At 60.2% G+C, this 23068-nt stretch overlaps 2 protein-coding genes and 1 pseudogene across 2 annotated transcripts; 1 reads left to right on the top strand and 2 right to left on the bottom strand.

The window, feature by feature from the left end:
- Positions 1 to 2098: 2098 nt before the first annotated feature.
- LOC136304579 (Fc receptor-like protein 4) lies at positions 2099 to 5707 on the bottom strand. The gene is made up of 10 exons (XM_066208082.1): positions 5659 to 5707; positions 5173 to 5193; positions 4854 to 5084; positions 4350 to 4613; positions 3579 to 3848; positions 3144 to 3389; positions 2873 to 2956; positions 2462 to 2483; positions 2295 to 2374; positions 2099 to 2208 (listed from the first exon to the last, which is right to left on the bottom strand). Exons 1-10 carry the CDS (start codon positions 5705 to 5707, stop codon positions 2099 to 2101), a joined length of 1377 nt encoding a protein of 458 aa, XP_066064179.1.
- A 2734-nt stretch (positions 5708 to 8441) lies between these two features.
- LOC136304590 (Fc receptor-like protein 1) lies at positions 8442 to 12372 on the top strand (annotated as a pseudogene).
- Positions 12373 to 17594: 5222 nt separating this feature from the next.
- Positions 17595 to 20756, bottom strand: LOC136304578 (Fc receptor-like protein 2). Its single transcript, XM_066208080.1, has 7 exons — positions 20726 to 20756; positions 20111 to 20131; positions 19792 to 20022; positions 19265 to 19528; positions 18163 to 18432; positions 17771 to 18073; positions 17595 to 17689 (listed from the first exon to the last, which is right to left on the bottom strand). The coding sequence occupies exons 1-7, from the start codon at positions 20754 to 20756 to the stop codon at positions 17595 to 17597; spliced, it is 1215 nt and encodes a 404-aa protein (XP_066064177.1).
- Between the last annotated feature and the right edge of the window lie 2312 nt (positions 20757 to 23068).

The following is a 23068-nucleotide window of genomic DNA, read 5'->3' as shown; positions in this document are numbered from 1 at the left end:
GCTCTTCCAAAGAATGGGGAAGGAAGTGACATCAGGCCGCGTCCCCAACATGGCTGTGGCCTTTGCTGGTGGCAGAGTGACCACAGGCTGTGGGCAGGCTGGGGACAAAGCTGGGTGGCACAAGGTGGGACAGGGGGTTCTCAGGAGTGGGGGGCTCAGGGGGTTTGGGGAACCAGGGATGGGCATCCAGGGCAATGGGAGTCCCGAGGAGGGGGAGTCACTCAGGAGAGGGGTGCCATGGGAATGGGGGACCCCAGGGCTCGGGGGACTCAGTGCAGGGAGTCCCAGGAGAGCGTGGGCTCCAGGGATTTGGGGTGATGGGATGGGTGTGCCAGGGATGGAGTGCAGGGTGAAGGGAGGGTCCTGTGGGAATGAGGGGTCCTGAGAGAATCCAGGTCCTGGGGGAAGGGGCATTGTAGGGGATGGAATTTGTGGAGAGGGTTCCTTGGGAATGGGGCTCTGGGGCCACGGAGATCCTGGTGAAATGGCAATCCTGAGATGGGGCTGCACGGGAGGGGGAACATAAGGAATGAGGACGCCACGGTTTAGTTCCCAGGGGAAAGGGGGACCCAGCGATGGGCAGTGACTGTGAAATGGGGGGGCGGGTTCTCTCCTGGGGGGCACAGCCAGGGGGTCCTGTCCTAGGGAATGGCAGCTCCAGGAGGGTTTCAGACTTCTCCATTCTCGCTCATCCCCTGCAGGATGTGAGCCGGCAAGAGCAGCTCGGGAATGGAGCCCCAGGCAGGAAGGAGCTCCCCAACTCCTCCTCCTTGAAGCCAGTGGCCATCCAAGTGTGGGGCCCAGCCATGGCCCAGCCCCAGTGCACAGGGATGGGCATTGGCCAGCCCTGCTCTGGCCAGCCCCAGGTGGCAGCCACGACCTGAGGCTCCCCCCGCCCCCTTGGCTTTGATTCTGGCAGCTTGAGAGCTGCTGCAAAGGTGACAATTCTGTGGCAGGAAAAGGCCTGGCTGTGCTTTGCTGGGCCCTGCAAGAAGCACAAAAGCCAATGGGAGCCCAAGCAGTGGCTCTGCGAGGGCCTTGGATGGTTTTCAGAGCAGGGCTGGCTGCAAACCCCCCTGCAGGGGCAGCTGTGAGGGAAGCAGTCCGGAAATGCAGCAATTGATCATTTTGTCCCTCTCAGCAAGGGGCTGAGAGAGCCCCAGAAGTTCTGCAGATCCCACACCCATCTGCTCAACAACCTGACCGGGACCCTCCTTCCTGAACAAAACCTGCAGCCCTTTGGAACCTCATGGAAAGAATATTTGGGTTCTGGCTGCAGCCACCAGACCAGAGGGAAAAGTGTGGCAATGTTGAGCCGGGGCTCTGCCCACAGTCATGGTGTTGCTGTGGGGAATGACCTTGTATTGATCCCAGGTGTCCCCAAAGCTGCTCCATCCCTGCCCTCCTCACCTGCACAGGGCACGGGGAATGGACAGGGCTCTGCCCCGCCCCTGCCCCGCCCATTCCGAGTGCCCAAAGCTGTGGGGGCGTCACCCTGGCCACGGGCTGTCCCGACACATGGCGACAGTGGCTTGGGACACGCTCTCACAGTCGGTTCATGCGCGCCGTGACAGTCCCGGCACTCGCAGCGCCATGGCAGCTGGGCCCCTTCCCCGTGCTCTGGGACCACCGTGCCAGTCCCTCCTTTCTGCAGAGCCCAGCCCAGGGTCTCTGCTCCCCTGCCCTGCCGGGGTCTCCCCTTGGCCGTTTCGGGCCCTCCACCCTCGGGGCTCTCCAGGCCCCTGGTTGTTTAGTGGAAGCCAGAACTGGAGAATTCCATTCCTAAAGCCCAACAGGGCTGAACAAACACCACTTGTGCCAGTTTAACCAAAAAGCTGCATTTTGGGCTGAAGTGTATCGAAACCGACCGTGTGCCCTCCTTGCACTGGGAGGGGGAATGTGCCGCCACTGGGACTATGGGAGTACTGGGAAGGGAAAGGGGGAGCCCCTGGGTGTACTGGGAGATGGAATGGGGAGCACTGGGTGCTCTGTGCACCAGCCCCTTCTCCTGACCACCACCTCAGGCTGGATGGCAACCACAGAAGCCCAGGGTGAGGGGATCCCCGGTGTCCCCCAGTGCCCCCCAGTTTCCTCAGTGTCACGGCACACTCTCGGAGATGTTGCTGGTATCCTGTGGTCGTCCATGGGGTCCTGGCAGCTCTGCATAGGTCACCGTGGTGTCCTTGGGCGGGGCAGCACTGGGGAGCCCTGTGAGAGACACTGGCTGGGGGGACCCGGCTGGGGGTGACACCAGCGGGTGACGTGTCCCTGTATTTCCCTGTCCCCGTACTCACCCCCTGCCCGCTCGGTTTTCACAACATGGGTGTACAGAACCTCCTCCTCCTCTGGGGGGGCCAGGGGCTGTGGATGTGCCCTGTGGGGATGGAGGGGTTTTGGGAGCACATGGAGGGTTCAGGGTGTGAGAGTAGAAGAGGGGCTGTGAATGAAGCCCCCCACTCACCTTTCCTGCTTCTTCCTGGTGGCTGCAAAGGAGAGGGAAGGGGTGACTGTGGGATCCCCAGGGCCCTGACCACCCGTGGGAAGCCTGAATCACCACCAGACCCTCAATTCCCACAGGACCTCTGAGCATCTCTAGAGCCCCCCAGAACCCCTGAACCGGTGCCCTGAGTACCCAGTACCCCAAGCGCAGCAGGGAGGGAGACCCTCAAAAATCCCCCAGGACCCCAAAAGAAAACCCAACATTGCTGTGTGACCCTCCCACACCTGCCCAAATCGCCCAGGACACTCAGCCAAGGACACTGGGGGCTCAGCACAACCCAAGTCAGGAGCTGTGGGTACCACCCTATCACCCCTTCAGTCTGGGGGCTTCCCACCCCTCTCGGGGAACCCCGTCCCCCCCATGGTCACCCACCAATGCGGTGCCACCAGTGCCAGGCCATGATGACACCCAGGAGCAGGAGCAAGAACAGGGAACCACTGACCCCTGCAGCCACTGCTGGGGACAAAGGGGAACACAGAGGGGTCACCCATCACCCCAGGGGTCCTGCAAACATTGTGACCTCAGGTGACCCCTCCTGTTTCCTGTTCCCTTTCTGTCACAGCCAGAGAGAGAGTGGGGGAAAACTGAGGTCACCGACAACCCGGGGGTGTCAGACCACCAGGATGATGCTGTGTGAGCCCACCTGTGACCCAGGGTGAGCCAGGGGTCACCTCCAGGGCCAGCTTGTGGCTGAGTGCCCGGAATACACGGTGTCCGTCCTGTCCCAGCTGGTTGGTGGCCACGCACTGGTAGGTGCCCGAATGTCCCACATTGATGTCCCCAAGCTCCAGGACAGGACCCCGGGCCACCTCCTGGCCATTGTGCAGCCAGGTGAAGTTGACAGGGGCTGAGCCAACCTGCACCGAGCAGCGCAGGGTCACGGGGTCACCTGCGTGCACCTGGTGTGACAGGGGACCGGGGGTGATGGTGGCATTGGCCACGGGCACTGTGGGGACACAGACAGGGTGAGGGTGGGGGGAGGGGCTGGCAGCCAGCAAGAGGGACAGGGACACGGGGATGAGAGTTTCCTGGAGCATGCTGTGGGTGAGGCCACCCCCAGCCCGAGGGTCACACTCACCAAGGACGGTGACATTCAGGGGGACACTCTCCTCTACGCTATCCCCATCTCTGACCCGGCACTGGTATTGGCCGCTGTCATTGTCCGCAACATGGCGCAGCTCCAGGTGGGGGCCACTGTCCAGCGGTGTCCCTGAGCCCCCCCGGTGCCAGGTGAAGGACCGGGGACCTGTCCCCATGGCCATGGCACAGCTCAGCACCAGGCGGTCACCCAGTGCCACCTGTCCCCCGGGGGGCCACACTGACACAAACACCCCCGAGACGGGGACCTCTGCGGGGAGACACAGGTAAGATGATCTTGCCATGATGGGTGGAGGACACAAGACGGGAAGGAGGGGGGATTGGAGGGGAGCACAGAGGACCTCAGGGAGAAGTGGACCCTGAGAGGTGCGTTGGGATCTGGTGACCATGGAGTGACCCCATGGAAAGGTGGAGAGAGTCAGGCAGGGATGGGGGACTACACAAGAGACTGAGGAGACTCAGGGAATGATGTGGGGTTTGGAGAGGGGTGGGTGGACCCAGGGACGGAAGTGCAACCAGAGGGTTGAGCGGGGAACTTGGAAGGGGTGTGGGATCCCAGGGAGGGGTGGGGGGACAGAGAGAGAGGGATGAGGGATGTGAAGAGGGAACTGGGCAGTCATGGGGGAACAAGGAGGCACTTGGGAAATTTTGGGTGACGCAGGGAGGAGTGAAGGGAAGGATGAAGGATGCAGGTAGAGGGGGGAAACCCTTGGAGGATGTCAGGGTTGCCTGTCCCCATTCCTGCACTCACTGCGCACTGTCACTGTCACCAGCTGCGACTCCCTCCACTGTGGAATTATAGCCCCCACCCAGCCCCTGCAGCGGTAGCGGCCGCTGTAGTGCAGGTGCAGAGGGGACAGGGACATTTCGGTCCTGTCATGGGGCCCTCCCAGATCCTTCCCTTCACGGAAGAAGTGCACATTGGTGAGCGATTTGTCCTGGTAGCTCCGGCAGCGCAGTGTCACCCTGTCCCCCTCCAGCAGCGGCCGCGCCGGCACCTGCAGCACCAGCCAGTCTGGCGGACAGAGGGGTCCTGTCACACCGGGGGCATCTGAAGAGTCCTGATGACACTGGGGGGCATCAGGGGCCACCCATTGCAAGGGAAGAGTCCCCTCAGACCTGGATGCTCTGGGATGTCCCCGTGTGCAGGGGACGGACTCTGGTCACACCAGGAGGTGACCCATAGAGCAGAGCCCACCCAGAGCCCTCGGGGACCCTGCAGGTGCCAGGCTGGAGACCCTGAATCCCCCCTCACCATTTAAGACTCTAACGGGGGGGCTGCGCCCACTGCCGGGTCTGTCACACTCGTAGCTGCCATTCTCGGTGACAGTGAAGTGTCCGGATCTCTGCTGTCCCCAACGCTGCCCATCCTTGTACCAGGTGGTGGCACCGGCAGTCCCTGAGCCCTGGCAGGTCAGTGTCACCTGGTCCCACAGCACTGCTGGTGTCCAGGGAGGCTCCACCAGGATCTCAGTGGTCTGGGCACCTGTGGGTGACAGGGGACACCAGCCTGCCAGGGCCACCACGGGTCTGGGGACAGTGGGGTGGGGACATGGCATCCCCCGAGGACTCACCAGCGAGGCCGAGGGTCTGGGCTGGAAGGGAGAAGGGACAATGGCTGGATGGGGGGGGCCCTGCAGGGACAGCAGCACCTGGGGAATCCGGTGCGGTGTCTCGCTGCAGACTGTCCCCAAAGGAACACTGGTGTAGCACAGAGGTGTTGAGGTAAGACACACCTCAGTCACCCTGGGCTGAGGCAGGACATGGGGACACTGTGGACACCCCATGCTCATCCAGGACACCACCACCATCCTCACAGCTCCTGTCCCAACAGCCACATCGTCATTGCCCTGTGCCCATGATCCCATTCTAATGGCACCTGTCTTCATGCCCCATCCCCATGGTATGTGACCCTTGTCCCTGTCCCTGCATCCCTGTTCCCCTGTCCCTGCCTTGGGGACCTCAGGGGACCCCACAGCCCCCCTGTGCCCCCTCCCCACCGGTCTCTGCCTCACCAGGGCCCATCCCCGGGGTGTCAGGCCCGTGCCCGGGGCACTCACCCCACAGGAGCAGCGCCACCTTCCCGGCCATCCCCGTGTCTCCGGCCATGTGCACTGCCTGTCACTCGCTGCTGTGGCCACCGGTCCCCTGGGTGGCGGCTCTTCGGATGAAGAGAAAGGTCGCACCTCATCCCCACGTGTTGGTGGGGGCAGGGTGGGGGAAAGGTGGAGACACAGCAGGGGACAGGCTGGGGACATTATGGGATGGTCTGGCGGCTAAGTGGGGGATGGTGTTCCCAGGAGTGGGGGTCTCAGGGGTTGTGGAGAGCCAAAAATGGGTGTTCTTGAGAATGGGGGTCCGAAGGAATGGGGGTCTCCATGTCTAGAGGGAATTCAGAGATGGAGGTGAATTTGCTCTAATTACCAGACGCCCAGTTGGTTGAGACAAAATTAGACATGCAGGAAATAAAGGCAAAAATGTTTCCCCACAGCATTTTTATCCCAGTGAAAAAAAAAATCAGCAAAATCACGCTGAAAATGTAGAAAACGATCTGGCTGACAGAATACTTTTAATTGTTGTCCTCCCAGCAAGTCACAATAAAAACATAAACAAATCACAGAGAAACGAGACTTTCTGGTTCCCTTTAGGAGCCCATTGGTGCATCCCAGAGCAGCGTTTGCTTGTGGATAACACGGAGTGTGGAATCTCCCTGAGTGTCCAGCAGGTCCATGGGATTATTCCCGGCCTGCGGGTAGCAACCCAGCCCACAGGGAAGGCTTTGGTTGGGCCACATTTAGGAACTCTGCCCATTTTCCTCCTTCCCACCCTGAAACTTGATTTACTTCCCATGGCTTCTGCTCCCAACAGGGGAGAAACTCTGTCCATCCTTGGAACAGAGCACAGGAATCCGTGGAAATGCCCGTGTGTCCCTCAGGGTCTGCTTCCCTGGGAAATGCACTCCACCCTGCCCTGAATTCCCCTGCCTGGGCACTCCCTGCTCCTGCTGGGACACCCCTGTTCACCAGATCCACGGCTGGAGCCCCTGCTCAGTATTTTCACACTTTTCCCTCTTCTGGTGTCCACATCCAGAACCCAAACATTCTTTCTGGGAGGTTCCAAAGGGCTGCAGGTTTTGTTCAGGTAGGAGGGTCCCGGTCAGGTTGTTGAGGAGATGGGTGTGGGATCTGCAGAATTTCTGGGGCTCTCTCAGCCCCTTTCTGAGAGGGACAAAATGATCAATTGCTGCATTTCTGGACTGCTTCCCTCACAGCTGCCCCTGCAGGGGGGTTTGCAGCCAGCCCTGCTCTGAAAACCATCCAAGGCCCTCGCAGAGCCACTGCTTGGGCTCCCATTGGCTTTTGTGCTTCTTGCAGGGCCCAGCAAACCACAGCCAGGCCTTTTCCTGCCACAGAATTGTCACCTTTGCAGCTGCTCGAAAGCTGCCAGAATCAAAGCCGAGGGGGCAGGGGGAGCCTCAGGTCGTGGCTGCCACCTGGGGCTGGCCAGAGCAGGGCTGGCCAATGCCCATCCCTGTGCACTGGGGCTGGGCCATGGCTGGGCCCCTCACTTGGATGGCCACTGGCTTCAAGGAGGAGGAGTTGGGGAGCTCCTTCCTGCCTGGGGCTCCATTCCCAAGCTGCTCTTGCCGGCTGACATCCTGCAGGGGATGAGTGAGAATGGAGAAGTCTGGACCCCGCCTGGAGCTGCCATCCCCCAGGACAGGACCCCTTGGACAGCATGTGTCCCCTGTGAGGCAGAACCCGCCCCCCGTTTCACACTCAGCACAAACGGCCTCTTCCTTCTGCTGCAGGAGAGAGAAAGTGAAAGTGTTGAGGGACACAGCCCGACACCCCCATCCCCCACAGCCTCCCACCCTCCCTGCAGACCCCTCACCTCTGCTTCCCCCACGCTGGGATTCTCCCAACCCGTTCCCTGCTCAGGTGCCCCCCAGGGTTATCAAGGCATGAAATGGGGCGTTGTGAAATTGAGGGGAATGAGGAAGAAAATGGATAATGTGGAGAGGAAAATATCACTGGGGATTAGCCCCTCAGAATTGCCTTGTGGTGCCTCCCCCAAACCAGACACATATGAGGGGGTCAGTGCAGGTCCCTGGGTCTACCCAAAAGGTGAGGTACACCCCTTGAAGGAGCTGTGACCCATGGGCTCATCGGGCCACTGTCCATCCCTGGACCCCCATTCCCATGGGAACTCAAACAGAGGACCTCCATTTCTTATGTCCCCTCTCCCTGGAACCCCCACCCGAGTACTTACATTCCCTAAGATCTCCATGGCCCAGGACCCCCATTCAGAGGAACCCTCTCCACAAATGACATGCCCTACAACCCCCCTTCCCCCAGGACATGAATTCTCTCAGAAGATCCCCATTCCCACGAGCCTGACCCATTCCCCCTGCACTCCATTCCTAGTACACCCATCCCATGACTCGAAGTCCCTGGAGCCCATGTTCCCCTGGGACTCCCATCCCTGAGTCCCCCAGCCCTGGGGACCCCAAGTCCCATGACACCCCCATCCCTGGTGACTCCCACTCCTCAGTAGCTCCATTCCCCTGGACACCCATCCTTGGCTCCCCAAAACCATTAAGCCTCCCACTCCTGGAACTCCCTGTCCCATCTTGTGCCACCCAGCCTTGTCCCCACCCTGTCCCCACCCTGCCCACAGCCTGTCACCATCTTGTGGCCAACCTGACCCCAGCAAGTGCCACCTACGCATGAGGATGAGACCTGACCTCACTTCCTTCCCATTTTGCCAAAGAACTTCCACTGAGCCGACAGCTGCCCCTGGCAGTGAGTGACAGCCAGTGCACATGGCCAGGGACACAGGGATGGCCGGGAAGGCGGCGCTGCTCCTGTGGGGTGAGTGCCCCGGGCACGGGCTTGACACCCCGGGGATGGACCCTGGTGGGGCAGAGAACGGTGGGGAGGGGGCACAGGGGGGCTGTGGGGTCCCCTGAGGTCCCCAAGGCCAGCAGAGCCAGTGCATGGGCATGGACCCCAGTGTGAGCAGAGGAGTGGGGTGGTTGTGGGGACAGGAAAAGGGGGACAAGAAGAGGGGAAATGGGATGTGGGGACAGGAACAGGGGGATAGAGATGTGGGGACAAGGATGTGGCAAAGGAACCTTGGGGCTGTAGCAGTTGTGGGGACAGGTACAGGGGCACAGGGATGCAGGGCCAGGGACAAGAGCCATGTACCATGCAGATGGGCTGTGGGGATGAGTTCCATTAGAATGGGATGACGGGCCATGGGGATGTTGCTGATGGGACCAGGGCTGTGAGGATGGTGGTGGTGACCTGTAGGAGAATGGGGTGTCCACAGTGTCCCCATGTTCTGCCTCAGCCCAGGGTGACTGAGGTGTCCCTGTCCTCAAGACCTCTGTGCTACACCAGTGTTCCCACTGCAGACAGTCTGGGGACAGACACCACACCATGTCCCCCAGGTGCTGCTGTCCCCACCCAGCCCTGTCCCTTCTCCCTTCCAGCCCAGACCCTCGGCCTCGCTGGTGAGTCCTCAGGGGACGCCATGTCCCCACCCTGCTGTCCCCAGCCCCTTGGTGGCCCTGGCAGGCTGGTGTCCTCTGTCACCCGCAGGTGCCCAGACCACCCAGCTCCTCGTGGAGCCCCCCTGGAGGCCGGCGGTGCCGTGGGACCGGGTGACACTGACCTGCCAGGGCTCGGGGACTGCCGGTGCCACCACCTGGTACAAGGACGGGCAGCGCTGGTGGCTGGAGGGGCCCGACCACTTCACTGTCACTGAGAGTGGCAGCTACGAGTGTGACAGACCTGGCAGTGGGCTCAGCCCCCCCGTGACAGTCTCAGACGGTGAGGGGGATTTGGGTGTCCTCAACCCACCACCTGTGGCACCCCGAGGGCTCTGGGTGGGCTCCGCTCCATGGGTCACTTCTTGGTGTGGCCTGAGCCTGTCCCCTGCACACGGGGACATCCCAGAGCATCCCAGTGCGGGGGGACCCTGTTTGTGGAATTCGGGACCCCTGGTGCTCTGGCTGTGACCCAATGGGGTCCCCACAAAAACGAGACCCCCCCAGTGTGATGGGACCCCTCTGTCCCATAGGCCCCTTGGTGCTGCAGGTGCCGGCACGGCCACTGCTGGAGGGGGACACGGTGAAACTGCGCTGCCGATGCCGGTGGGACCTGTTGGTCACTGAGGTGCGATTCTACTGTGGGAACAAGGAGCTGATTAAGACCCTCCCCAGGACCGAGCTGTCCCTGTCCCCTCTGCACCTGCACCACAGCGGCCGCTACCGCTGTCGGGTCTGGGTGAACTCCGGGGTATCACGGGGGTGGCAGGAGTCAGCGCCGGTGACAGTGACAGTGCACGGTGAGCCTCACCCCCACAGCCTCCCTGGGTCCCCTGGTTGGGGACCCCCAGCACTGCCTGCAGTCCCCCATTACTGCCCAGATCCTCTATCTCTGCTACGTGTCTTGAATCCATTCCCGGCTCTCTCACAGGATCCCCCAGCCCTACATGGGCACCCCCATCTTTCCTGTAAACTTTTCCTTTGTCCCCCCATCACTGCTTGAGTCTCCCTCCTCATCTGCACATCCCTCACTGGGTCGCTTCGCCCATCTCTGAGTCAACCCCACCCCTCCCTGCTCTGCCCCCACGGTCCCCAGGTCACACCATCCCCTCCCTGGGTCCCCACACCCTCCCTGGGTTCCCCCCCCCCTTCTCCAGGTGTCCCCTCCCTGAACCCCCCCATGTTCTTTAGGGTTCCTTTCCAGGCTCTGCCCCCCCTCTTATTCACTGGGATTCCCCTGCCCCTCTCCACCCCCCCCTCCTGCCCCGTGTTCCTCACTGTCCCCTGGTGTCCCTCACTGACCCTTGCTGTCCCCTCTCCCACAGAGGTCCTGCTCTCGGGGGTGTCCGTGTCAGCACAGCCCCCTGGGGGACAGGTGGCACTGGGGGACTGCCTGGTGCTGAGCTGTGGGGTGGCCGCGGGGACAGGTCCCCTGTCCTTCACCTGGCACCGTGGGGGCTAAGGGACACTGCTGGGCACCGGCCCCAACCTGGAGCTGCGCCACGTTGGGGACAATGACAGTGGCCAGTATCACTGCCGGGTCAGCGATGGGGACAGCGTAGAGGAGAGTGTTCCCCTGAATGTCACCATCCTGGGTGAGCAGGACCCTCGGGCTGGGGGTGATCCCAACCGCAGCGCCCCCATCCCACCTCACCAGATGCCAGCCCTGTCTGTGTCCCCACAGTGCCCGTGGCCAATGTCACCATCACCCCCGGTCCCCTGTCACACCAGGTGCACGCAGGTGACCCCGTGACCCTGCGCTGCTCAGTGCAGGTGGGCTCAGCCCCTTTCACCTTCACCTGGCTGCACAATGGCCAGGAGGTGGCCCGGGGTCCCGTTCTGGAGCTTGGGAAAATCAGTGTGGAACATTCAGGCACCTACCAGTGCATGGCCACCAACCAGTTGGGACAGGACGGGCACCGCGTGTTCCGGGCACTCAGCGCTGAGCTGGCCCTGGAGGTGACCCCTGACTCACCCTGGGTCACAGGTGGGCTCACAAGGGGTCACCGGGGTGTTCAGGACCCCCAGGGTTCACACTGACCCAAATGTTTCCCCCTCTGTCCCCAGCAGTGGCTGTGAATGTCGGCAGGACCCTCCTGTTCCTGCTCCTGCTCCTGGCTGTCATCGGGGGCTGTCACTGCTGGCACCACTGGGATGGGTGACAATGAGGAGGATGGGGGTCCTGGAGTGAGGGGAAGCCCCCAGAGTGGGAGCAGAGCTGGGCCAGCACCCAGGGCCCCTGAGCTGGGGAAAACTGAGCCCACAGTGAGCTCGGCTGGGGGTCCTGCGGGATTTGGGGGGAATTTGGAGAATTTGGAGAATTAGTTGTGTTCCAGGGCCATCCCTGGGTGGGCTTTGAGGAGCATTGGGGTGCCACTGTGAACTCCTGGATGGTTTGGGGACGTCTTCAAGGGCCATACAGGGATGTTGGGGGATCTTTCTGGTGGCCTGGGGGAGTTTGGGGGGTGCCTCTCTCTGCCTGGCTTGAGGTTCTGGGGCACAGTGGGTCACAGACACTGAGGGGTGGTGGGGGCACTGCAGAAGTTTTGGGGAGTTCCAGGGGTGCTTGGAGTGACTGGGGGGGTATCAAGTGCCTGTTGGGAATCGGGACTTCAGTGAAAATTAGGGGTCCTGTGGGTGTTTGGAGCTGCCGTGTTCCCAGGAAGGTTCAGTGGTCCTGGGGTCCCCAAGGTCACACTCTCCCCTTAATCTTGCAGCTGCCAGGAAGCCCCAGGACAGGTGAGTGGGGGGCTCTGGCTGGGACTCTCCTTTGCCCCTACCCAGACACCCCTCAGACCCCTCTTACCCCACAGGACCCCCCCAGAGGAGGGGGCAGTGCAGGACCCCTACGTCATGGGCACTGAGCAGACAGGGGGTGAGTACAGGGGGGACACAGAAACATCATCCCCAGGTGTCACCCCCCACTCAGGTCCCCACAACTGGTGTCACTCTCCGGGCCCCCACTGGTGTCCCCTGGTCCTGCCACACCTCGGGATCCACAAGTGACCAACGCAAATCTGCCAGGACCCCATGAGGGACAGTAGGATCCCCATGACACCTTTGAGAGTGGGCTGTGACACTGGGGACACTGGCAGTGCTGGGGGACATCGATTCCCCTCAGTGGTCCCTTCTTCCTCTTCACTGCACCCCACTGGGCTCGTCCTTCCCTCAGCCAGTGCCGGGCCGGCCCATGACCCTTTTCCCTCTACTGTACCTGAACTTCAGCATTTTGATTAAACTGTGTGAGAAACTAGGCTCACTCCTTACTATCTTTAAATATTAATAAGGTAGCAAAGGGACTGCAAACAGCGTGCTGGGTGCTAGGACCCTGCTCAAGGCACACAGTTCTCTATAACAATTCTTCTTGTGTACCTTTGTCATTGTATTGATTGAATACATATTCAAGAAGATTATGCATATTTCAAAAATACTTTCGAGTTTACATGTTCTGGGAGTTCTTTTGCTTGGTTTCACCCATGACTCATTCTCTTATAGTACATGCCTGTGCTGGTTTTGCATTGATTGAAGAATAGCTTTGGCCAAAAAAATCAGCGATTAGCTTTGAATATCGACAACCTATTGAACCAATTAATGAGCTAGGTACGCCTCTGTGGCCACACAGGTTGAAATGAGAAGAATCCCGGGAAAGTTCTCTTCCCTTCCCACCTGGGCAGAGGTCCCCAGGTGCCGGCGGGGTCGGCCCCGCTCCGCCGCGTGGCCCCGGGCCTGGTGCGGCCTGGCCGGGCCCGGCCGCTGCTGGAGCCTTGGCAGGGCCGGGCCCGGCGGCTCCCGGGCAGGGCAGGGGAGGAGAGAACGCCCCGTCCCGGCCGGATCGGGCCTCCAGCGGCTGCTGACATCCTGCCGCTAAAGCCGCCCCCATGGCGGCCCCGGGAGGCCTCGCAGGGCCGGGCTGGGCCCCCAGCGCTGCCGGGCAGAGGAACGGGGGAAGCCCCCAGCGCGGCTTTGGAAGAATTCTTTACTATGAACAGCTCCAGACACCGGCACCAAGACCCCTTGCGGAGGGAGAGGCCCCAGCAGCTGGAGAGATCTTGCGGCCAAGAGCAGGGGCAGCTCTGCAGCCGTGCGGAGCGGCCCCGCAGCTGGAAATTGAATGCAGCCAGAACCCCGGAGATCCTGGCCCAGCCCCGGCATGGCCTGAATTTACCACCTTCGGCCACTGCCCGGGAGAACCATCACGGCCTCTGCAGACCTGGGAGAATGGAAACTCCTCCTTTGCTCTGATGGAACTTGCAAAGCACTAATCCTCTCTTAAGTGAGACAAAAAGACAGAGTGAAGACAAATAGAAAAACAATATGACGATATAGTCAGTGAAGGAGGAGCTGAATCTTAGATGGCAAGAGAAGGAGAAGATGCCTTGGTTTTAGGCTGAAATTCTTTTGTAAGCCATGGGAATGGACTGTGATATCCTAGAATGTCCCTCTAAGTCATGGAAGGCATGGATGGCGAGATCAGAGTATTCAGATTTTAGATCTGAGCAAAGGCATTTGTGGTCAACGAAGTAAATACTGTAGTAATTGTGATCTTGAAGCTTGAACAGAGAGAGTGATGAAGATGAAGATCTGCCCCCAAAAAGAGAAAAGATCTCTGTTCCTAGAGGTGAAGAAAACCTTTGCTTTTGAACCGTTCATCTTTAAAATGGTACCCCATGAGTTTACATGGCCCATTACGCAGCTGTGGGAAGGCTGCGTGATATGGGAGGGACTTCACAAATGCAGATTCAGAGGTGGCTGGTTTTGTGAGAATGAAAAAGCCACAAGAGAACTGTTCTTTCTTGTGGGGAAGTTTCCATGGCCAACCAGAAGACACTTCTCTCTCTGAGAGAACTGAAGAAAGACTATTTTAGAGGTAGTGACTGACATGAAGTCTAAGTTTTGTTTTCTCTGCAGGTTGTCAGAGAGAAAGAAAGGAGTTTTTGGGGAAGAGGGGAAGTGTTTTGAAGGTATTTTTTTGATTCTTGTTATTTTTTTTCTCTCTTGTAGTTTTCTTAATAAACCTGTCTTTAGATCCTTGAAAGGACTTTTTCTCTCTAATTCTGATGCTGTTTTACCTATTACAGGATTTGATGAGTGATCTCTCCTGGTCCTTGTCTCAACCCAGGAACCTTCTCCACTGCCACCATTCCATCTCTGCCATCCCCACTTCCCAGTGCACCCCCGCGTCCCGGGTGAGAGGGAGGAAGGGAAGGGAAAGGAAGGGAGAAAGCAGGAAGGAAGGCGGGAAGGAAGGCAGGAAGGCAGGAAGGCAGGAAGGCAGGCAGGCAGGAAGGCAGGCAGGAAGGCAGGCAGGAAGGAAGGAAGGGGTTGTTCCTTCTGCAAGCTCAGGCAGGCAGTGGCCGATCTCAGCACTGCCAGCAGACCCTTCTCAGCAGAGACATTCCCGTGGGTGATTTTCTCCTTCTTCTGGGTGGGGGGAAAGAAGGATGAGGACCCCCAGTGTGGCTCTGCACACTGGGCTGGGCTGGTGCTGGCCACAGGAATCATCAGGAATACGTGGGAGCTGAGAGAGGTGGATGCATTGGGAGGTGTGAGGTGTCAATGCATGGGATCCAAGGGATATGGGTGTGTGGGGGCTGTGGGACATGGAGATGTGGGAGAGGTGGGATATGGATGCCTGAGAGTCAGTGGACAGGGTTACAGGACAGGTTGGGGAGGAGAGTGCTGTGAAAGCCCCTCCCCTGAAGGCCCTTTTGGTGGTTGCTGTCCATGACCTCGAACACCACTGGGGGCTGGCGGGGTCTGTCCTCCTCATCCTGGTCCTGTCTGGGGCCTTTGTAGCTCTGGGGAAGGAGCCCTGGCCCAGGCTCCCCAACGGGGTGAGACGGGAATGCTGCTGGGGGGTCCCTGTTCTCCGGTCCCCCCCCATCTGTTGCCCCAGCCGTCATCCCCGTGTCAGGCTCTGGGGACTGATCTTGTGGAACGTCCTCCGGGGCAGGCTGTGCTGCTGGGGGGCAGGAGGGAACCTAGGAGGACAGGGAACCAGACTCTGCATGAGGAGCACAGGGGGGCTTCTCTTCAGGGCAGCTTTGAGAGGGGAGTGCAGCAGTGACCAATCCAGTGACCTCAAAGACCTGCTGTGAGCCTGCTCTGTGATGTAACAACCTCCTCTATGATGTGACACCACCACTCTGAGATGTCACAGTCATCTCTGTGAATGTCAAACAACTACCATAGGATGTCGTCATGTGCTCTGTGATGTCATACACAGCTGCCCTGTGATGTCACAGCCCACTCTGTGATGTCACACATTTCCCTTCTATGATACCAGACTCTGCCCCAGGAATCCTTGGCACTGATTCTCCCAGGAGAGGGGATTTCAGGGAGCCCAAAAGACATCGCTGGGCATTGGCAGAGCTGTTGTGGAGACAGAGGGAATTCCACAGCTCAATCTCTGCCTGGGGTTCTCCCAGGACCCTTCTGCTGTGGGGCTCCTCAGGGTGCAAGAACAACTTCCATTGGCAAGGGCAGACATACCATGAGATTTTGGCTGGAGGGTGAGGGGCTGATCTTGGCTCCTCTCTCTCTTGCTCCTGGCACCGGAGGTGGGACAGTGCTGCTCTTGCTCTGGGGACAATTGGCCGCCACCGCAGAGTTCCACCCTTCACTGCTTCTCCTACCATGAGTGAGGCTTTGCTGAGAAGGGCAGCCCTTGAACTGGCATCTTTTAAACTCCCTCAGGGAAAGGACCCTCACCATATTCTCAGGTGCCTCAGGGGAGAACCCAGCACCCAGAGCCCCTCACCCTTCCCACAGGGTGTGTCTCATGGCTGCGTGCAGCAGCTGTTTGTGGGAGCACGGCTGTGGCTGCCCAGCTCCGCTGTTTTCTGTGACTACTTTGGCTTTTCCTACACTTGAACCCAACACCCCGTGCCCCACCCAAGCCCCACGGCTCCTGCTACAGCTTCAGAGTTTTTGCTACACCTCCTTTGCCACCCTGGGTGTGCCTCCTCCCACCGTTCCAGCCGCCACTCCGAGGGTTCTTGCCGCAGTCCATTTTGCCATCCGGAGCGGCACCGTTCCCAGCTGCCCCCCAGCCCCGTCAGTGAGGGAAGGACGCTTCTCTCTCTCTCTCCCGCCCGCTGAGTCTCCATTAACCATGGAGAGAGAGACAGCCGAGCTGTTTCCACAGCGCCCCCTGCAGCCGCGGGGGAATCATCGCACCCGCCCTGCCCGGCCGGGAGCCACCAGCGCCCCTGCCGGCTGTGCCCGGAACTGTACCGCAGGGGAAGTGCCTGCAGCCCTGAGAGGGCTGGGACTGGGTTTGTGCTTTTGTTTGTTGTTGGTGGCGGTGTTGTTGTTTGTTTGTCTTGTTATAGATATTCTAGTAAAGAACTGTTATTCCTGTTCCCATATCTCTGTAAACCCCACACCAATCTCTTCAACAGCCTGACTGGGACCTCCTTCCGTCCGAGCTGACCTGGCAGTGCTGAACAAACAGAAACCATTTCTCCCAGTTTAACCAAAAATCTGCATTTTAGAACCAATGAGAAGGACAAAGGTCTTCTGGCCCCTGGCAATGGGGGGGAGAATGGGGAGCCCCTGTGGGTACTGGGAGCACTGGGAGCACTGGAATGGGGAGCTGTGGGGCCAACATGGGACCCACCACTCGTGGCCACCCCCTGGGTACGGTGGGCACCCACAAGAGCTGGGAGGGACACACAGAGGGGGTGTCCTTGGACAGGAACCTCCGGTGCTCCCAGTGTCCCCCAGTGTCACAGCAAATTCCCATAGATGTCACTGGGGTCCCGCTGTCACCTGTGGGGTCCCGGCATCTCCATGTAGGTCACCTGGGGGGATGTGGCCCGGGGCGGCCCTGCGAGAGATACCAGATATGAGGACCTGGGTGGGGGATGACACCCGTGGATGACGTGTCCCTGGCCCCTCCTGTACTCACCCCCTGCCTGCTCGATGCCCACGATGTGGGTATACAGCAGATCCTCCACCTCTGGGGGGGCCGGAGGATCCTGGAGGGCCCTGTGGGGATAAGGGAGTGTCTGTGGGGCTGGGGGGAGTCTCAGGTGAGGGTAAAATGAGGCGTCAGATCTTGAGACCTCACTCACCTTTCCTGCTGCTTCCTGAGGGCTGCAAAGGGAAGAGGGGAGGGTGACTGGTGGGGTCCTCACGGGCTCTGAATAACATCGGGTCCCCTGACTGCCCCTGGGAGCCTCGAGCATCTCTGAAGCTCCTAAAAAACCTCGAACTACCCTTGAACCCCATGAGCCCCCAAACTGCCCTAAAACCCTGACAGAACCCGCAACATCCCTGCATGACCCTCCAGGAGCTCCCCAAATCTCCCAGGGCCCCCAGTCAAGGTCTCTGGGGGCTCAGCTTCACCCAAGTCAGGAGCTGTTGGTGACACCATATGGCCCGTGTGTTCTGGAGGAGCTTGATCCTAATCCCTGGGACCCCCATTCCCCCTCATTGTCACCCACACAGGCGGTGCCGCCGATGCCAGCCCACGATGACAGCCAGGAGCAGGAGCAGGAACAGGAGGGACCCGCCGACCCCTGCAGCCACTGCTGGGGACAGAGGGGGACACAGTGGGGTCACCGAGAAATCCAGAAGTCCTGCATCCCCCGTGTGACCCTGTGTCAGCCCACCTGTGACCCAGGGTGAGCCAGGGGTCACCTCCAGGGCCAGCTCAGGGCTGAGTGCCCAGAACACGCGGTGCCCGTCCTGTCCCAGCTGGTTGGTGGCCACGCACTGGTAGGTGCCCGAATGTCCCACATCGATGTCCCCAAGCTCCAGGATGGGACCCTGGGCCACCTCCTGGCCATTGTGCAGCCAGGTGAAGTTGACAGGGGCTGAGCCCACCTGCACCGAGCAGCGCAGGGTCACGGGGTCACCTGTGTGCACCTGGTGTGACAGGGGACCGGGGGTGATGGTGGCATTGGCCACGGGCACTGCAGAGACACAGACAGGGCTGGCACCTGGCAAGGTGGGCTGGGGGTGCCGTGGGTGGGATCACCCCCAGTCCGAGGGTCCCACTCACCCAGGACGGTGACATTCAGGGGGACACTCTCGGCCGTGCTGTCCCCATCGCTGACCCGGCACTGGTAGTGGTCACTGTCATTGTCCCCAACGCGGCGCAGCTCCAGGTGGGGGCCACTGCCCAGTGGTGTCCCTGAGCCCCCCCGGTGCCAGGAGAAGGTCCGGGGACCTGTCCCCTCGGCCACTGTGCAGTTCAGCACCAGGCGGTCCCCCAGTGCCACCTGTCCCCCGGGGGGCTGTACCCACGCGGACACCCCTGAGAGTGGGACTCCTGAGGGGAGAGGGGGACACCAGGGGATAGTGAGGGACTTGGGGATGTTCTGGGAGGAGCAGAGGATTCCTAGTGAGGAAAAGGGGATGCAGAGCTAGGGGCTTAGGAATGAATGCCAAGAAATGATGGGGGGTTCAGGGAGGGGACACCTGGAGAAGGATGATGGTAGACTCCAGGGAGGGTGTGGGGATGCAGGGAGGGGATAGGGGGGACATGGAGGGGGACCAGAGCAGTGATTGGGGAACATGGAAAAAGTTTACAGGATAGATGGGGGTACCCACGCAGGGCTGGGGAACCCGGCAAAGGATCCAGGAAAGCATGGGGGACCCACCACCGGTGTGGGGTGTCCGGACAGTAATAGAGGTCTCCAGGCAGGGCTGGGGGACCCAGGGAGGCTGTGGGGGCTCCCCGTGCCCATCCCCACACTTACTGTGCACTGTGACGCAGAGCCGGGCGCTGCTCTTCCACACCTTCCTCTCCTCAGAGCGCACCTGGCAGCTGTAATTCCCCGAGTCGGAGACCCCCACGGCGGGCACCAGGAGCTGCGGGGACACCTGCGGGCCCCCCACCAACTGCCCATCCCGGTAGAAGAGGTGCAGGAGGCGGGTTCGGGGCCGCAGGGGTCTGGGGGTGCTGAGGCAGCTGAGATGGAGGCGGGACCCCTCGATGGGCTCGGGGGGACCCTCCAGCACCGGCACAGTGAAGAGCTCTGGGAAGGAGACAGGAGGTTAGGACTGTGACTCTGAGTCCACTGGGAAGTGGCTTTGGGATTGTCAAGGCATAAGGTGTTGGGGTGTTGGGATATCAAGGTGGCAGCTGTGCGGATGCTCACCATGCACTGTCATTGTCACTGGTGCTGAGTTGTGCCATTGTGACATTCCCGAGCCCACCAAGCCCCCACAGAGGTAGCGACCGCTGTGGTGCAGCTGCAGGGGGGACAGGGACAGCTCGGTGCCACTGACGGGCCGCCCCAGATCCATCTCCTTGTGGTAAAATCGCACCCCAGTGACCGACATGTCCTGCGTGACCCGGCAGCGCAGTGTCACCGTGTCCCCCTCCAGCAGTGTCTGTGTTGGCACCTGCAGCACCAGTCGGTCTGTGGGGCAGGGGGGTTCTCACACTGAGGGACTCAAGAGGGGTCCGGGGGGTCCCCATTACACCAGAGGCCCCTAGGAATACCAGGGGGAAACCCATCACCCTGGGATGAACTGGTGTGCACTGGAACAAATTGGTGTGCACAGGGGTACAGTGGGATGCACTGGCATGTCCACATGTGCTGGGGACTGGGACATGAAGCCACACGTGGACAGGAGCCCACGCTGAGCCCTCATGGGGCACCAACCTCACAGCCCCACTAACCATTTAATACTGACACGGGGGGGCTGAGCCCACTGCCGGGTCTGTCACATGTGTAGTTGCCACTCCTGGTGACAAGGATGCGGTCAGATCCCTTCTGCCCCCAGCGCCGCCCGTCCTTGTACCAGGTGGTGGCACCGGTGGGCCCCAAGCCCCAGCAGGTCAGTGTCACCCGGTCCCACAGCACCGCCGGCCTCCAGGGGGGCTCCACCAGGAGCTGGGTGGTCTGGGCACCTGCAGGTGACAGAGGACACCAGCCTGCCAGGGTCAGCGCAGGGCTGAGGACAGCGAGGTGGGGATGTGGTGTCGCCCGAGGACTCACCAGCGAGGCCGAGGGTCTGGGCTGGAAGGGAGAAGGGACAGGGCTGGGTTGGGGTGGCAGGCCAGCAAGAGAAGCTCCTGGGGGATGGGATGTGGAGACTATCACAGAATTGTCCCAATGGGGAATGGTTTGGCATGGAAATTTCGAGGACAGAGACATCCTGGCAACTCGGCTGAGGCAAGACACGGGGACACTGTGGACACTCCGGGAATGGAGACACCACAGCCACCCCATGTTTTCAAAGGTCACCACCACCAGCCTCACAGCTCCTGTCCTCACAGCCCATCTGCATGGTACATGGCCCTTCTCTCTGTACTGGCAGCCCTGTTCCTCTGTCCCTGTTCCCATTGCTGCACCACCCCAAGGTTCCTTTGGCCACATCCTGGTCCCCACATCTCTATCTCCCTGCTCCTGCTCCCACATCCCAGTTCCCCTTTTCCTGTCCCCACAGCCACCCCACTCCTCTGCTCACACTGGGGTCCATGCCCATACACTGGCTCTACTGGCCTTGGGGACCTCAGGGGACACCCCAGCCCCCCCGTGCCCCCTCCCCACCGGTCTCTGCCTCACCAGGGCCCATCCCCGGGGTGTCAGGCCCGTGCCCGGGGCACTCACCCCACAGGAGCAGCGCCACCTTCCCGGCCATCCCCATGTCCCCGGCCATGTGCACTGGCTGTCACTCGCTGTTGTGGCCACCGGTCCCCTGGGTGGCGGCTCTTCGGATGAAGAGGAAGGAGGAAAGGTCACACCTCGTCCCCATGAGTAGGTGGCCCTTGGTGGGGGATGGGTGGAGACACAGCAGGGGACAGGCTGGGGACATTATGGGATAGTCTGGGGGCACAGTGGGGGATGGTGTTCCCAGGAGTGGGGGGCTCAGGGGATGTGGGGAACCAAGGAGGGGTGTCCAAGAGAATGGGGATCCAGGGGAATTGGGGTCTTCATGCCTGGGGATATTCAGGGATGGGGCTCCGGGGTGATCATGGTCCCCATGAATTTCGGATAATGGGATGTAGGTCCCAGAGTTGGGGGTGAAGGGGAAAAAAATAGGGGACCCTTGGGAAGAGTGGTTATGGAAGAAGAAGCAGCCCATGTGATGGGATCAAGGCAATGGTGGTCCTGGGCAATGGGAGTCCTGGGATGGGGGTCCCAGGGAGCAGAGACCAAGGGAATGGGGGTCCCATGGTTGGGTTCCCAGGGGAACGGGGGTCCCAGGGATGGGCAGTGGCTGACACACGGGGGGACAGGTTCTGTCCTGGGGGGAACAGCAAGGGGGGTCCTGTTCTGGGGGGATCCTGTCCCGGGGGGGACACATGCTGGCCAAGGGGATCCTGTCCTGGGGGATGGCAGCTCCAGGCAGGGTCCAGATATCTCCATTTTCACTTGTCCCCTGCAGGATGTGAGCCAGTGAGAGCAGCTCGGGAATGGAGCCCCAGGCAGGAAGGAGCTCCCCAACTCCTCCTCCTTGAAGCCAGTGGCCATCCAAGTGTGGGGCCCAGCCATGGCCCAGCCCCAGTGCACAGGGATGGGCATTGGCCAGCCCTGCTCTGGCCAGCCCCAGGTGGCAGCCACGACCTGAGGCTCCCCCCGCCCCCTTGGCTTTGATTCTGGCAGCTTTCGAGCTGCTGCAAAGGTGACAATTCTGTGGCAGGAAAAGGCCTGGCTGTGGTTTGCTGGGCCCTGCAAGAAGCACAAAAGCCAATGGGAGCCCAAGCAGTGGCTCTGCGAGGGCCTTGGATGGTTTTCAGAGCAGGGCTGGCTGCAAACCCTCCTGCAGGGGCAACTGTGAGGGAAGCAGTCCGGAAATGCAGCAATTGATCATTTTGTCCCTCTCAGCAAGGGGCTGAGAGAGCCCCAGAAGTTCTGCAGATCCCACACCCATCTGCTCAACAACACGACCGGGACCCTCCTTCCTGAACAAAACCTGCAGCCCTTTGGAACCTCCCAGAAAGAATGTTTGTGTTCTGGATGTGGACACCAGAAGAGAGGGAAAAGTGTGGAAATACTGAGCAGGGGCTCCAGCCGTGGATCTGGGGAACACGGGTGTCCCAGCAGGAGCAGGGAGTGCCCAGGCAGGGGAATTCAGGGCAGGGTGGAGTGCATTTCCCAGGGAAGCAGACCCTGAGGGACACACAGGCATTTCCACGGATTCCTGTGCTCTGTTCCAAGGATGGACAGAGTTTCAACCCTGTTGGGAGCTGAAGCCATGGGAAATAAATGAAGTTTGAGGGTGGGAAGGAGGAAAATGGGCAGAGTTCCTAAATGTGGCCCAGCCAAAGCCTTCCCTGTGGGCTGGGTTGCTGCCCAGCAGGCCGGGAACAAACCCATGGACCTGCTGGAGACTCAGGGAGATTCCACACTCAGTGTTATGCACAAGGAAACGCTGCTATGGGATGCACCAATGGGCTCTTAAAGGGAACCAGAAAGTCTCATTTCTATGGGATTTGTTTGTGTTTTTATTGTCAGTGACTAGTTGGGAGGGCAATGATTAAAAGGATTCTATCGATCAGACCATTTTCTACATTGTTAGTTTGATTTTTGCCGAGTTTATTTTTTCTTGGGAAAAAATGTGATTTGGGAAAGTATTTTTGCCTTTATTTCATGGTTGTATAATTTTGTTTTAGCCAATTGGCCATCAGGGAATTGAACCAAATTTAGCCGGGCATTTACCATCATCTGGGTAAGGTCGTAACAGATGCCCACTTATGTTTAAACACCCCAGAGGATACAGGGCCCCACTGGGGACAGTGGGAATGCTCAGTGCCCCCCCAGGATGTGCCACCTCTGGGACAGGAATCCCCAAGGATGTGGCACCCCCAGAACGAGGAACCCTCTGGGACAAGACCCTGGGACACGACCCAGGTGTCACCACAGCAGAGGAGCCCTTTTCCCTCAGGGCAGGACCCCTCTGGATGTGCCCCCAGGACAGAACCCACGGCCTCAGCTCAGCATAAACGGCCT

This window comes from Chamaea fasciata, unplaced genomic scaffold (genome assembly GCF_029207755.1).
Source record: "Chamaea fasciata isolate MVZ Bird 193981 ecotype frontalis unplaced genomic scaffold, bChaFas1.0.hap1 SCAF_126, whole genome shotgun sequence".
In the NCBI taxonomy this organism is placed as follows: Eukaryota; Metazoa; Chordata; class Aves; order Passeriformes; family Sylviidae; genus Chamaea; species Chamaea fasciata.
Note: the sequence above shows the minus strand (reverse complement) of the source record. Positions and strands in the feature narration are given on the sequence as shown.

Bases quoted from the DNA above. Each gene is read 5' to 3' on its own strand.
- LOC136304579 (XM_066208082.1), bottom strand. From the start codon at position 5,707: ATGGCCGGAGACACGGGGATGGCCGGGAAGGTGGCGCTGCTCCTGTGG. The intron at 3,390-3,578 runs GTGAGTGTGACC...AGGTGCACGCAG, and splicing joins CCTGAATGTCACCGTCCTTG to GTGACCCCGTGACCCTGCGC. The intron at 2,209-2,294 runs GTGAGTACGGGG...TGTCTCTCACAG, and splicing joins GAAAACCGAGCGGGCAGGGG to GGCTCCCCAGTGCTGCCCCG.
- LOC136304578 (XM_066208080.1), bottom strand. From the start codon at position 20,756: ATGGCCGGGAAGGTGGCGCTGCTCCTGTGGG. The intron at 20,132-20,725 runs GTGAGTGCCCCG...TCTCCCTTCCAG, and splicing joins GGTGGCGCTGCTCCTGTGGG to CCCAGACCCTCGGCCTCGCT. The intron at 20,023-20,110 runs GTGAGTCCTCGG...TGTCACCTGCAG, and splicing joins CCAGACCCTCGGCCTCGCTG to GTGCCCAGACCACCCAGCTC.